This window comes from Zonotrichia leucophrys, chromosome 3 (assembly GCF_028769735.1).
Source record: "Zonotrichia leucophrys gambelii isolate GWCS_2022_RI chromosome 3, RI_Zleu_2.0, whole genome shotgun sequence".
NCBI classification, from domain to species: domain Eukaryota; kingdom Metazoa; phylum Chordata; class Aves; order Passeriformes; family Passerellidae; genus Zonotrichia; species Zonotrichia leucophrys.
In genome coordinates this window covers 72,594,750-72,608,602 of record NC_088172.1, presented here as the reverse complement: position 1 = coordinate 72,608,602, position 13,853 = coordinate 72,594,750, and the positions used below count along the sequence as shown (strand labels likewise).

General features: G+C 42.6%; 2 protein-coding genes across 4 annotated transcripts in view; one reads left to right on the top strand and one right to left on the bottom strand.

The window, feature by feature from the left end:
- The window catches only part of PRKD3 (protein kinase D3), a 51,519-nt gene extending 44,694 nt beyond the window's left edge, over window positions 1–6,825 (top strand). For all 3 annotated transcript variants that reach the window (XM_064708781.1, XM_064708782.1, XM_064708783.1), the window contains exons 15-19: window positions 493–654; window positions 1,137–1,235; window positions 2,044–2,311; window positions 3,206–3,291; window positions 3,910–6,825. In XM_064708781.1, coding sequence (XP_064564851.1) covers window positions 493–654; window positions 1,137–1,235; window positions 2,044–2,311; window positions 3,206–3,291; window positions 3,910–4,083 — 789 coding nt within the window. In that variant the 3' untranslated portion in view covers window positions 4,084–6,825. The remainder of the gene's footprint in view (window positions 1–492; window positions 655–1,136; window positions 1,236–2,043; window positions 2,312–3,205; window positions 3,292–3,909) is intronic.
- Window positions 6,826–7,006: 181 nt separating this feature from the next.
- NDUFAF7 (NADH:ubiquinone oxidoreductase complex assembly factor 7) lies at window positions 7,007–13,841 on the bottom strand. Its single transcript, XM_064708784.1, has 10 exons — window positions 13,698–13,841; window positions 13,453–13,613; window positions 13,290–13,370; window positions 11,834–11,944; window positions 10,643–10,853; window positions 10,106–10,164; window positions 9,291–9,404; window positions 8,350–8,493; window positions 7,869–8,042; window positions 7,007–7,499 (listed from the first exon to the last, which is right to left on the bottom strand). The coding sequence occupies exons 1-10, from the start codon at window positions 13,771–13,773 to the stop codon at window positions 7,287–7,289; spliced, it is 1,344 nt and encodes a 447-aa protein (XP_064564854.1). The 5' UTR covers window positions 13,774–13,841; the 3' UTR covers window positions 7,007–7,286.
- Between the last annotated feature and the right edge of the window lie 12 nt (window positions 13,842–13,853).

The window sequence follows — 13,853 nt, the reverse complement described above, 5'->3', positions numbered from 1 at the left end:
TAAATGTGTGATTTCTGAGTACTTTTGGAAGAGGGAATCTTATAAAAGCAGGAACTCCTGAGTACTTGGTGGAGTTGATAACTTGGGGGTGTTATCTACCCCACTGTAGGGGGTCCCACTAAAGCCATGTACTTTGACTCCATGTTGACTCCCTCAGTATTATTTTCTGCTATTTTCCACTACTGGCTCCTCAATCTTTGAGTATTTTTGAGTATTATTCTTACACTCAGTAACTTGAGTAAAGAGCATGCATCAACTGTAAAATTAATCATGTGAGCTAAGTTGTATTAAACAAGTTATCCTTAGTAGTTGGCATGTTTCATGGGTTGACATTTGTTTCAAGCTAGTTTCTTTCCTCAGATTTTTTTTTCTCCTGTATCTACTTAACTGGGTTTTGGTTTTATTTTTTGTTTTGTGGTCAGCATTTCTGTGTAATTCAGGCTATTTCATACTGTTTTATTTTAGTGATGTACCTATGCTACTTTGTTCTAGAATTTGCACCACCCTGGGATTGTGAACCTGGAATGTATGTTTGAAACCCCAGAACGAGTCTTTGTTGTGATGGAAAAGCTGCATGGGGATATGCTAGAGATGATTCTTTCCAGTGAGAAAAGTCGACTTCCAGAACGAATAACTAAGTTCATGGTCACTCAGGTGAGCAGTCAGTTCCTCTGCTTTGAGGGGAAAGGCTAGATTGGGTTTTGTAATTATAAGATGAGAATTTGGAGAAGGGGTTTTCTGTATTGTTATTCAGAAGAGAGCAGAGAGAGCTACACATCTAAAGAAAGCTGAATAAACAAGAAAAGAACTTTGAATGTTTCTTATGTTAATTTTTTTGGCCCTTCTTTCCCAAGACATAACATTATGGACATCTAAAAATGAATGTCAAAAGAGTAAGCATTCAAAAAGACAGAGGAGGAGGGGGGGAAAATGGATTGGGGAAAATAAACCCCCTTGTTTTCAAGTATTGGTAAGCTGGAAAAACAGTACTTACACAGTATATATGGGTTAGTTCTTGAGGACTCTTGCTGTAGTTCTTGAGGATAGAAATTGCTGTATTGGTTAGTCTGTGTGTCTTTTGACACTTCTGAATATATTGCTTGAATATATTCTGAAAGTGTTCTTTTGTTTTGTAGATACTTGTTGCTTTGAGGAATTTACACTTCAAGAATATTGTGCACTGTGATTTAAAACCAGAAAATGTACTACTAGCATCAGCAGAACCATTCCCTCAAGTGAGTGAAGATTAAACAATACTTCTCATTACTATTCATTGGGTTGTTTTTAAAGCAATATTGGCATTGCTGCTTAAAAAGCAACCTATTGTGGGATTTTCAGCTGACTTCTAGAATTACTTGAACTGCATGTATTGCAGTCATCTCTTTTTTTTTTTTTCCCCTTGTCTCACTGAGTGCCTTTAGTGCATTGCTATTCCTTATACTCTGAGGAGGGCTTATTGACTTGGGGTTACATGTTGAACTTGGTCTGGATTGTTTTATCTCCACGAGTGCCTGCTGTGTTCAAGTTGAGGAACTGTTGTAGGATCATGAAGATTTGAGCATCGTTGCATGTGCCAGATGATAATGCTTTTTACTGGGATGTTCTGTCAAGAGCTTGCTGGCTCTGAGTTTGAGCTAAAACTCATTGTTTGATTTCTGTGTAGCCGAAACTTCAGGAATATGATTAAGAGGAATGTGATTTGGCTGGGATTCACGTGTGTTTTAAACTTTGCTTCTGTGCCTTTTGAGAGTGAGGATTCACTTCTGAAAATGAGCTGGGTTTGGAATCAAGATACTTCATCCTTATTTGCACACTTGTGGTCGTGTAATACACAAACTGCCTCAGACCTGAGTCTGTGCAGGGCCAGTTCAGCTCTTGATCCGAAGCGCGGCCGATCTGTGTGCTGCAAACCCAGCAAAAACCTTAATGGACTGGTTTCCATGGGGCTTTGTTCTGCCTGCATGCACACAATGTTTAAGGGATGGCAGAAAGGGTGTGAAGTGAGGCAGGGATTTCCGAGTCTGAAATGTGCTGCTGCTGCAGGTGAAGCTGTGTGACTTTGGCTTTGCGCGCATCATTGGTGAGAAGTCCTTCCGGCGCTCTGTGGTGGGCACTCCCGCGTACCTGGCCCCCGAAGTGCTCCGGAGCAAGGGCTACAACCGCTCCCTGGACATGTGGTCAGTGGGAGTGATCGTCTACGTCAGCCTCAGTGGCACATTCCCCTTTAATGAGGATGAGGATATCAATGATCAGATCCAAAATGCAGCATTTATGTACCCACCAAATCCTTGGAAGGAAATTTCTAGTGAAGGTAAAGAAATTAATTTTCTCTATTAGAATGTTTGTGTATGTGGGCAGTGCTTTCAAATGCTTCAACTTCAAGGTTCATTTAGGAACGAGTGTGAAAATTAGTGATAGCTTGAGTTTAGTAGACTATGCCAAAGTAGATAAATATGAGATAAATATATTTGTGAAAGATAGATAAATTGTGGAATACAGTGCTTTAGATAATTTTCAGGGCAGGGGAGAGAGGAGATTTAGCAAGAAATACAAATTTCATGCATGATGAATGGGATGAGTAATCTGACACTTCCCAAAAGTCCCAAAGGAAAGTTAATTCATGTGGGGGTATTTGCTGAATGCTGGTATATTTTATCTGAACTATAATCACAGAAATGGTTCAAAGTTGAATCTGGAATTTTAGCTTGTACATTAGGAAGTACAGATTTAAGTGTCAACCTAGAAGTTTACAAAGCTGTTCTCTAGAGCTCTCCAGTGCCAGCTTTGGTTATGTGTTGTTACCATGTTTAGTTAATACATGATTAATACAGGGGCAGATGTGGAAGGACCTATACAAAAGTATACAATAGTGGAAGTACTTCTATTATTGTGGAACACAGGATTAAGCTCAAGCTTCTTAAGCATATCTGAAAATCACTAAAAGCAGTAGGGAAAAAGATTAACAAATAATATAGTAAAGCTTTTAGTGTTTCCATCAAAAGTAGGGGGAACTTACTCCATACCTATTTTGTAGCCACATTTAACATAAACAAAGCTAAATAGAAAACTCAAGAGCTTGATTAAATACAAAGGAATTCAGTATAGGACACACTCACACATAAAAAAATAATTTCTACTGCAATATGTGAATGATGGTAGAGGTGATTTGTGTTTTAACAATATAATTTTTGTTCTTCTTTGCCAGCCATTGATTTAATAAACAATTTACTTCAAGTGAAGATGAGAAAACGTTTCAGCGTTGACAAATCCCTCAGTCACCCATGGTTACAGGTAAGCCCAAGTGCCTTTTTCACTATGTTTATAATGGGTGAATAATTTTTTTTGGCTGAAATCCTTCAGAGGCTTATGAAAACTGCAAGTGTCACATTCTGTTAACAAGCATTCATGAATGCTTGAATATTTCTGGTTTTAGCTTTACATTTGATGTGCTCCAGGGTTCTGACCATCTATGAATGCCTTCTTTCTTCAAGGGAAATTTGTCTTACTGTTTCTCCCACCTTTTCCTTTCTGTCTGACAACAACATGGGTTTATTCTCCTGGCTTCCCCCCTGACTGTGGGCAGTGATGAGTGCATGGAGGCAAACATTATTTGTTTAGTGCTGAAGTGGACACACAGCCTGGTGTGTGCCACAACTTGTAGTCCCTTTAGAAAAGATTTGTTTGGAATGGACTTTATCTGCTGCTTTGACAACCTTAGATACTAGCCTATTTAATTTTGAACTATTCTTTGTGGATAATGTTGGGGCCTTTTTATTTTTTTTAAACAGATCTTGTTGGTTGTATCTTGTGGCTATTTACACTAAAAATGGACACAAACTGTATTTATCTGTGGGAATGTAGTGCTGCTGTTTCTTAAAACTGCTTCCTTAAATCTCTTTTACTCCTTAGGATTATCAGACCTGGCTTGACCTCAGAGAATTTGAAACCCGCATTGGAGAGCGCTACATTACCCATGAGAGCGACGATGCACGCTGGAAAGAACACGCTTACGAGCACAACCTCGAGTACCCCCAGCACTTCATTATGGCTCCCAATCCAGATGACATGGAAGAAGACCCTTGATTTGTTTATTGTGCTAAATTGCAGCAAAGAAGGATGCTCCAGGCAGAAACTGAAGAAAGTGGAACAGCTATTGCTCTTTCCAAATGCCGTACACATAGTTTGGTGTGTGAAGCCCCAGAGGATCCTCCATTGCCATGGGAATAGACTGCTGTCTGCGAACTTTTCTCCATCCCTGACTTTCACTCAGAGAAGTTACTGAACAGTGGGATACAGAGCCCTGTTGGGTAGCATTTCACCCAGCTGGGTGGCTACAAAGCCATTACAGAGGTGTAGTGTGTACAGACTGAATGGTTTGTGTTTTTCAAGGGTTTTTGTTTTTTCATAGCCTACGCAGTAAGAGTTTTGTAATAGTTTTCTAATCCCTATTTACTAGGCCATAGAGGACTGTTTTCTGTTACTTAGATACATCTCCCGTTTCTCAGACTCTGGATTGTGAAGAGACTCCATAAAGAAATCAGCACAGAATACCTTGGCTAAAGCAAAACACGGTGGTTTAGTTGAATACAGCTTCTTAGATGAAGGAATAATTTGCTGCTGTTTAGACAGTTAAATATGTGTGTCTTGGCCCTAATTGAACTTTTTACAGAAAGCAACCAAAAAAAAAAAAGGATAACCCCATAACTTCTTACATTCCTCTTGAAATGCTGGCTGACATTCTAAAGAGATGACAACCAAAGCTGTGCTAGGCTTTTATTTTGTCTGTTAACAAAAACAATAAGCCACAACAGTGCGCCGCTGTGCAAGGCTGGCACATCATTGATACACACCAAAGGCATTTTGCCTTAAAACTACACAAATAATGCAGAGAGCACACAAGACTTGATGTAGCATATCCTTTCACTCTGGAAGACCAGCTTCTAGCAGAAGGATGTGGAAAAATAGGGAAAAATACATGCAGCTTTCTTCTGTCATTTTGAGTAATAAGATTTTTAAATTCTTCTAATATTTTTCTAATTTTTTAAGGTTCCCTGGACTTAGATCAGGAGTAGTTTGTAGCCTGCTAGCGTCTTATGTTAACTCTGCTCAAAACCTAGAAGTAACAGTGGATAGCACATCAGCTGTTGCTTCTGCCAGGGCAGCTGGATTGTAGGAGAAAGGACTTTGCCTTATCGCCTTAACCTGCAGCCCCTCCCATCCTCTGTACTGTGCTCAGAACTGTTTGAGCTGAATGAAGAGTCCAAAAGCAACTCCTAACTCAGTTTTTTCTGTGCTCGTGCCTCAACTGAAGGATTCCCAACCACTAATTGGACTTGTGGCACAGCAGAGGGGAAGCAGCAGTATTTGGAAATTATTCCCTTGGACAGTTCAAGTTAATGGTATTTCAAAGAAGTTTGAGGCTGTAATGCTAAATGCAAATGGAAGAGGTTTTTTGGTCTTATTTTAAAAAATTAAAAGGGTGAAATTTTTTTTTTTTTTTGTGGGTAACAGTGTTGTGCTCCTGGATGGTGCTAGATGGCTGCATGCATCCCTGATGTGCCAAGCTGCTTAACTGGAGCTTAGTTGGAAATATTTCTAAAATACTGATACAGGCTTGAACTGCAAAGGCAGTGAGAGGCTTTGGGGTATCTCCTCTCTCCTACAAAGATATTTCTTTTTTTGTTTGTGTGTAGATAAGTATTTTTTTCTACTGTTTTTATTCAGGTAAGGAAACAGGTGAGCAGATTTCTAAGTTGTTAGATATACCTAAAATGTTACATGGTTAGCTCAGAGCTGGCAGCTGCTTGCAGTAGCAGTGACCTGGTAGTGGTCAGTGGCAGCTGCAGAAGGATGTGCCCACAGGCAGGTCTGGGTCTGGAACTCACTCGTTCTTTCCCATTGCCCTTTATCTCTGTGCCACTGCATTTCGTAGGTGTCTGTGTTGGCAAAGCTGAGCTCTGGATTCTTAACCCTGTTTAGAGAGGGTTTCAGGACTGATTGTTCACAGAGGCACTGCTTTTCATCTGCAAGCAGAGCAATCACCGCTGACATTGGTAGTTTGGTATTTGCCTGCTCTCGGCAAGGAAAGCAGTGCTGTTGAAAAACTTGCAGTGCTCAAGTGACCAAATTTCAGTGAAGCCATTGCTATATTCCATCCTAACTGCAATATGTAGATACAGTTTGGTTTTAAACTTCAGATTTTTTACTTGAGCTGTTACTTCAGGTTACCTGTGGGTTTGTTTCTTGTGTTGTTGTAAGGAAGGAAATAAAGCAGCTCAGTCACTTGAAAAAGCACAACAGCAATAGAGGAAGGAGGGGACAATAATGAAGTAGAAGGCCTGGCTTTTGTCTCTCCCCATGAAGTCTGCTCTGCTTCAAAATATTATATGAACTATTTATTCTTCAAGTTGTATTAAAATAAAAATAATGCTGTTGGCCTTTGGAGGAGATTGCCTGATCACATGCAGACTTATGGAGCCAGACAAGAGAAGCCACAAGCAGGTAGTAGTCAGGAAACCAAAAAAAATCAGGCTTACATCATGAATAAAATTCCTAGAGTAGTAAAAATAGCTGAGTTTTTTATTCCCTTTTTTCTACCTTTACTGCAGACTTTGACAGCAGTAGGTTACAGTGTTTAATACCCTTACCCCTAGATGAATTAAGTTGCATTCATTCAAGCAATAGTGCTATGGTGATGCTAGAAAAAAGCTCATGTAAAATTTATAGCCTCAAAATGACACTGTCAAGTACTTTTATATTTTTATACACCCCATTGTTTGTAAATATCCTCTGGTAAGCTTGAAAATAAAATTTATTTCCCTATCAGACTTGTTCTTTTTATTTACATGAATTCTCTCTCCTATCAAATGTTCTTAGGAGTAAATGGTTCTATATTTTCTTGTTTGTGGTTTTATTAAATATGTCCTGCTGTGGAAATTCAGCCAGCAGGAACTCTTTTTACATGCATCCTGTCATTATTCTCTTTATAAAAATATCTTCAGAGACGTCAAGGCATCTTGATTTATTCAAGTACCAAAGCTTGAATACATTTAAAGTATCCTTAGTGCATGTTTGTTACTGACAAGTTTTGATTCCACTAGCAAACATTTCACTCTGTTCTTTCATAAGACCCCCAAACCACTGTTCATTCTCTGTGTTCTGGTTTCTGTGTGTGCAGTCTTTTATTTCCACTCGTACTGCTTTGACTAGGTCAGTCCAGAGGTTTGGTGGGCTGCACCACACTTATTCTGAAACAGCCATCATGCATTTTGTGATAGTACTTGAAATTACTTTAGTAACAGTTCATTAAATCCAGCAACAGGTGGTAGGGGAGACTTTGATTCTGGCTTATCTTTCTTGTCAGGATGTACAAGTCTGTGGTGAGGCAGCAGGGCAAAGAAATTAAAGCAGTCCCCCATCTTCTCGGGATTCATCAGCATGTCATAGCTGCGCAGTAACTGCTCACGAGTTGCTGTGTCACCTGAATTCTGCAAGAGCACCTGGAAAAAAAAAAGCAGGTTAGAGCCCCTCCTGCATTCCTATAAATTGCTGCATACTTGCAATCCCTTCGTGCATCCTTTTCACTTAACAGTGCTGTGATGGTTGGTAGAACTGGTGAGATCACTGGTGGTGACCCACAGCCCATGCACTGATGCAAGTTTTGCATTAAGTGCTCCTAAATATATGATCAGTTTACTTTCAGGGATCTGGAATAACTTATATCTAGCAGAAACAATGTGCTGATCTCACGCCAACATGCTATTTTGAACAACTTCATTTTAAAACCAAAGATTTTTACTAGAGCTCTTGTGCTGCTTAAGAGTATTGCCTGTGGACTGGGAGAGCTCTGCAGCTGTGAACACTCGTACCTGCAGTCGGAGGTCAATGCCCATGTTCTTTAAAAACTCCCTCTGTTTTATGGGGCCTAACGTAGCTGTTTTTCCCTGGGCCATCTTTCGAAGGTAGCTGAAATCAACATCTGCTGTCAGGTCTGCTGTACCTGGAGCACTCAGCACATCGTGAAGTTGGTGATTCCGGAAACCCTGAAAATGAAATTGGAAGATTACACCCAGCTGTAGTCCAACCATCACAGCTGGAGACAGCAAAATTAAGCTGTGCCTTTGAGTGGTGACAATAGCAAATTACACATGGAAAATGAGAGATAAATGTAGCAAGAGCTCAGATTAGCCTTTCCATCTGATAGAAACCCTTCTGGCTACTGATTAAACAGGAATTACTCAGTTCTATGCAGTTTTTGCTATTATGCCCACTAGGAAGTTTATCTTACAGGAACCTAATGATCAAAGATAACAGAATCTTTTGGCTTATTGCTGTAGGCAAATGCCTTACCCGGAACGTGTCAGTTTTGGTTCCATCGTGGCCGTAATCTGCGACCAGAGCGGCCCCACCATCCTTCTCTATCCGAGAGGCCAGCCTCTGCACAATGACACCAGCCTCAGGACACACTTCCACGTGGTCTCTTGTTTCTTCTGGCTAGTGCACAGTTCAAAGACCAGAACACCTGTATTAGCAGACAAGCACAAGGCAAGTATCCCTCACACCTGGTGTCTTGGGGCTGTTGCTCTTCAGGGACACGCAGGTGCAGGAGGTGCATTCTAGGCTACCCACACTGGCTTGAGCTAGTTTATACTATCACTCATTCTCATTTAGTATTTTCTGAGTGCTGGATTTCAGTACTCTCTTCAATAACCTGTAGTGAAATGCAAATTTTTCTACCAAGAATATCTGTATCAGGTGAAACTTTCTTACTGTGGTAGTTAAGGAAAATGGTGCTTCAGCTGTGCACACCCTTCTGAGAGGCCTTCCTGTGTGAGACTCTGTAGCTCTGTTTAATCTCCAATACTTAATTTTGTGGCTTTGAGGAGTATCCAGTGCACTTCAGGAAGAAACCACAGCGACTTTCCATTAAAGGCCAGGCAGCTGCTGTGAGTACCCGGCTGCAGGCTGAGAGCCTGGTTGGGGCAGGGTCACTCTTGAGATGGTGATGCCACACACAAAGTGGAGAACTCTGCCTGTCACTTGCTGCCTCAGTTGGCTCTCTGAGGCATTTTCTGTGTTCAAGCTCCTATTTTGTGAGGTTTCATACATGTGGTAATTTTTGTGCTGCAGTTTCACAGCATACAAAGCTAAATGCTTGCAGAAACTTTTAAGCTCTATTCATTTATAGACTGAGAGGCCTCTTCTTGCTGTCAGAGTAACTGAGAAGCACTAAACATACTTGAAAGAGTCAATAAAGGTGTAAGGATGAGCTCTGGGAGGCATAACCTCACCTGAATGAAGTTTTGTGTTGCAGGGGTCCTGGATGGTGACAGCACAAACCGCAGCTGGTCAGGAACTTGTGGGTCAATATCAACCAACACCTCACGCCAGCCCTTCTCCGTGCGCTGTTCAACGAGCCCGAAGCACTCAGGTTACACTCAACAGGTACCACAGTATCTTGTTCATTTCATTGAAATAATACGTCAAGCCTTTCCACAAAGGTCTTAGGGACAGCACATTGCTAACAACTGTTACTCATTCTTATTTAATTCCAGTTACTGCCTTAGAAAAAGCTTGTGGTGGAGTCTCATGTGCAGAGACAACAAATACAGGTTTAATTAAACTTAAAAGGAATGAATGATGCTCTGAAGAAACATGCTGATTCTATTGAGAGTACAACATTTAACTTACCAAAATAAAAGATTTCATTCTACTGGTGACTATCATAAATTAGCTACTTCTGAATTATAACTAGTCTCTATTTTGCTGCTCTCATTACTATTCAAGCGAAAGCCCTTCAGTCTTTTGTTCGCAGTATTACAGAAAATCATGTGGAAATTAAAAGCTGTGTTAATGTAGCATAAGGAATAAAAAACCCCAAAACTTTGAGAGTTATCTCAGCAGAAAGAAATTCTTAGCTTTCCTCAAGTTTTTCCATTCAAAAATAATTACTAATTTTTCAGTTTTCAGCTGAATTTAGCCTTATTTGTCCAACTCAGTTAGAATTATTTCATCACCAGAGACAGGGCACCTTAATTCTGCTCTTCCTCAAGGAGAAAAAGTGTTTAAGCAGATGGTCACAATTAAAATAATAATCTTGCTATACCTGAAACTTATGTATTGGCAGGGCATCAAAGAACTCATGTGCTAGATAAAAGCTGTAACCTGTGGGAAGGTAAAAAAAGAATGCATTAAATTATTAACACTTCCAGAACAACTTCCAGTTTAAAATATTTTTATGATTTTTAATTAATTAAGCTAGTTAATGAAAAAATTATAATTACTTCCAGCTTGCATACATTAAAGATACCATTTTTACAGCTAGCTCTAGCTACCAGTCCATGAATTTTAGATCACTATCTTGTGAAAGAAGATTCAGGCAAAGCCAGTAAAGTGTTTTTTTTTTTTCCCCATGAAAAGAAAAAGTCAGAATATAGGAAATTGGGTAGCTATGCCCAAATGAAGGTAGACAAAATAGATAGCAGTGATGAAAATGAACCAAGATCCTGCCTCAGACTCACAAGTAAGAACAAATATGTATATAACTACTTTTCTGTCCACTGTGAAGGCTAGCAGAGATGCCCTCTGCTATCAAAAGCTGTCAGTGAAGGAAGGGCTTTAACAAGGCACTCTAGCTCCTTACCTTGTGGCACATCTTGAATGTCTCTGTACCAAAAAATGGGAATTCCAGTCTTGCTAATGCCTTTCATGTAAGCAGACTCATCCTCAGGGCTTGGCTGCACCTTCCCGCCTGTCAGCGTCACTGCTTGGATCTCGCTGAGTTTGGGGCTCACTTCTACCAGATGAACAGAGACATCACATTTACTAAGGACAGAGGAGAGCTGCTTGAAGACCTATAAAGGCAGATGAATTCTATTAGGTGCAGTTTTGTGCTGTGTACATCAAGGGTGTAAGTATTAACCTTTCTTCTCACTATTTACTATTCACTATTTACTATTCAAGGTAAAAGACTTTAGTTGGCTTTCACTAACAAAATCTCTCAGTTAGAGACTGCATTTTGCTCCTCCAGTAGGAAGTGTGAGTTTCTTCATAAATCTCAATAAAAGCTGCTACACTTCAAAAAAGTTGGCTATAGATTACAGGATTGTAAGGTAAGGACAACAACATGAAAAGCTAATTTGGAAGAGTAGTAGCAGCTCCTCTAAGACCTGTAGAAGATCTAGCATTAGAAGAGAAATGGTTCCGTTTCCCTGCCACCTTGAAGAAGTGTTTGATATCCCACATTTCACTGTTTTTATTAACATATGTAAACAGACTAAAAGTTCTTATGTGGTGCTAAATCCCATTAGCAATCTTTTTATGAATCAGCAGCATTTTAATTAAGACAGCCATGCAGGCATGACTGAACACAAAGCATTAACTCAAAAGAAATAAGGCCCTGAAATGCCCAAAGGAATTAACACAGTTTCATTCTGTGTTATTGTACTCCCCCATTCTGTTCCTTGCACTAAGGTCTCCATCTCAATTACACACACAGCAACACCTTCCTAGATGGTTTTCAGTTTGGATCACGTTTCCCTACACAGAAATAATTTACAGTGAAATATTCCTGCCCTGCCCTTCTATCCAGTGGTGTTTGGAAGGTCACAGATGTGTCTGTGCAGTGGCACACACTGGCCCCCAGTCTGCTTCCCCCTGAGAGCCCTGGGCCCAGAAAACTCCTCCACTCTAATCAGAGCCTGAGCTTCCACCCTGACTGAGGTGATCTGGCTACCAGAGAAGGGTAAACCCTGGCAGCAAAACATCCTCCCTGCAGGTTTCACTGTAGCTGTGGAATACAAGCAGAAGCAGAGAACAGGATGTTTTCACCTACCCGCAGGACGTCCTCGGTGAGGGTGCCCCGCCCGGGGCCCAGCTCCACCAGCTGCAAGGTGCTCGGTTTGCCCATGGCCATCCATTCACTGATGTACCATATTCCTATCAGCTGCCAGTGAGAAACAGCACACAGGCTATCACTTCAGTAATTACACACAGTAACAACTTCAGCACTTGGGGAAAATCATGCCTGCCTTTTGTCTGATAACTTAAAAAACATGGCAACATTCTGTCTTAATATTTCAAAGTTAAGAAGAATTATGGTACATAACATCTCATTCTTATCTTTAAGTATTAACATTGGTTATTGATTGCTGTCAGCCCAGCAGAAGAAACTCTCCATCAGTAAATGTGAGGAGTCTGTTCTGGCTGGAGCAAGAACTTTCACCTAAATGCACTGCCCATGTACCTCTGGACAAATGTTCTTCCTGACAATGCATTTACCAAAGCATCACTGAGAACAGGATTTAGCCAATCTTCACTTCTGGAAATGAGACCAGAGTGAAACCAGATCAAACCAGAGTGAGCCAGATAAAACTCTGGAGATTATTTTTGAGGAGAGTTTTCACACTGGAAAAATCATCATAACTCTTTTTATTTGTAAGCAAGTTCTGAATGAAAGTGAAGTGTTACTAAGCACAGATGGTGTTTCAGACAAAGGACTTCCAGTAAAACAAAACCCCCTTCCCTCAAAACCAATTTTTCTCTTGGGAAATAACTTGAACCTTATCATTGCTGCTCCAGTATTTTGACATTGATAAGGTATCTGAACACTGGCTTGGAAATCAGTTGGGATGGAAACTGGAAGAGACCACATTGGGCCACCTGGACCTGTTCAAGTAAGTCATCCTAGAGCACGGGGCACAGGATTGTGTACAGATGGTTCCTGAATGTCTCCAGTGACGGAAACTCCACAACCTCTCTGGGCAATCTTGAGTGCCAGTGCACAGTAAAGTTCTTCCTCATGTTCAGGTGGAACTTCCTGTGCATCACTTCCTGCCCATTGCCTCCTGTGCTGTTGCTTGGCACCACAGAGCAGAGCCTGGCTCCATCCTCCTGGCACCTCCCTTCAGTGCTCACAGCCATTGATGAGGTCCCCTCTCAGGGCCTCTCTCCAGGCTGAACAGGCCCAGCTCCCTCAGCCTTTCCTCATTAGAGAGATGCTCCAGAGCCTCAATCATCTTTGTTACCCTCACTGGAGCCACTCCAGGGGCTCCATGTCTCTCGAGCCAGGACTGGACTCAGCACTGCAGATGTGCCTCACCAGGGCTGGGCAGAGGGGCAGGATCAGCTCCCTTGACCTGCTGGAACTGCTCTTCCTAATGCACCCCAGGATTCCACTGGCCTTCTTGGCCACAAGCGCTCACTGCTGGCTCACGGATGGCTTGTTGCTCATCAGGATTAGCCCGCGTGGTTAAAGTACAAGTAACTAAGGACGCGAGGAGCAGCGTTACCTCTCCGAACACCTGGCTTATTTCGGGCGAGGTGATGAAGTCCCCGCTCTCGCCGACGCCGCCGCGCCGCGTGTAGTAACCCTGCGAGGGGGAAGCGGCCCAGGGGCCGCGGTGAGCGGGGCCCGAGGCACAGCCCCCTCGGCCCGGCCCGGCCCCACCGCACCTGCCCGGGGTTGGTGAGCGCCTCCCGCATGTACTCGGCCACCGTGACTGGCCCGCTGGCCCGCAGCTTGCGCGCCAGGTGCCGCAGCATCGCCCCGGCCCCGCCGGCCGCCGCCGCCTCGCTCCCCGCGCCCGAGCAGAGCCGCGCCGCCGCCGCCGGAGCTGTGGGGAGAGGAGGGAAGAGAAGGGCTCAGCGGGGCGGCCCCGCGAAGGGCGGGAGGGAAAGCGGGGACAGGCGGCGCTCACCGCGGGGAGCGGCGGCGGGACAGGGCAGCCGCCGGCGGCCCGCCAGAAGCGCGCGGCGAGCGAGAGGCAGCACCATGGCAGCGGCTCCCGCTGCTCCTCCTCCTCGGCCTTCCTCCTCCTTCTCCTCCTCCTCCTCTTCCTCCTCCTCCTCCTCCT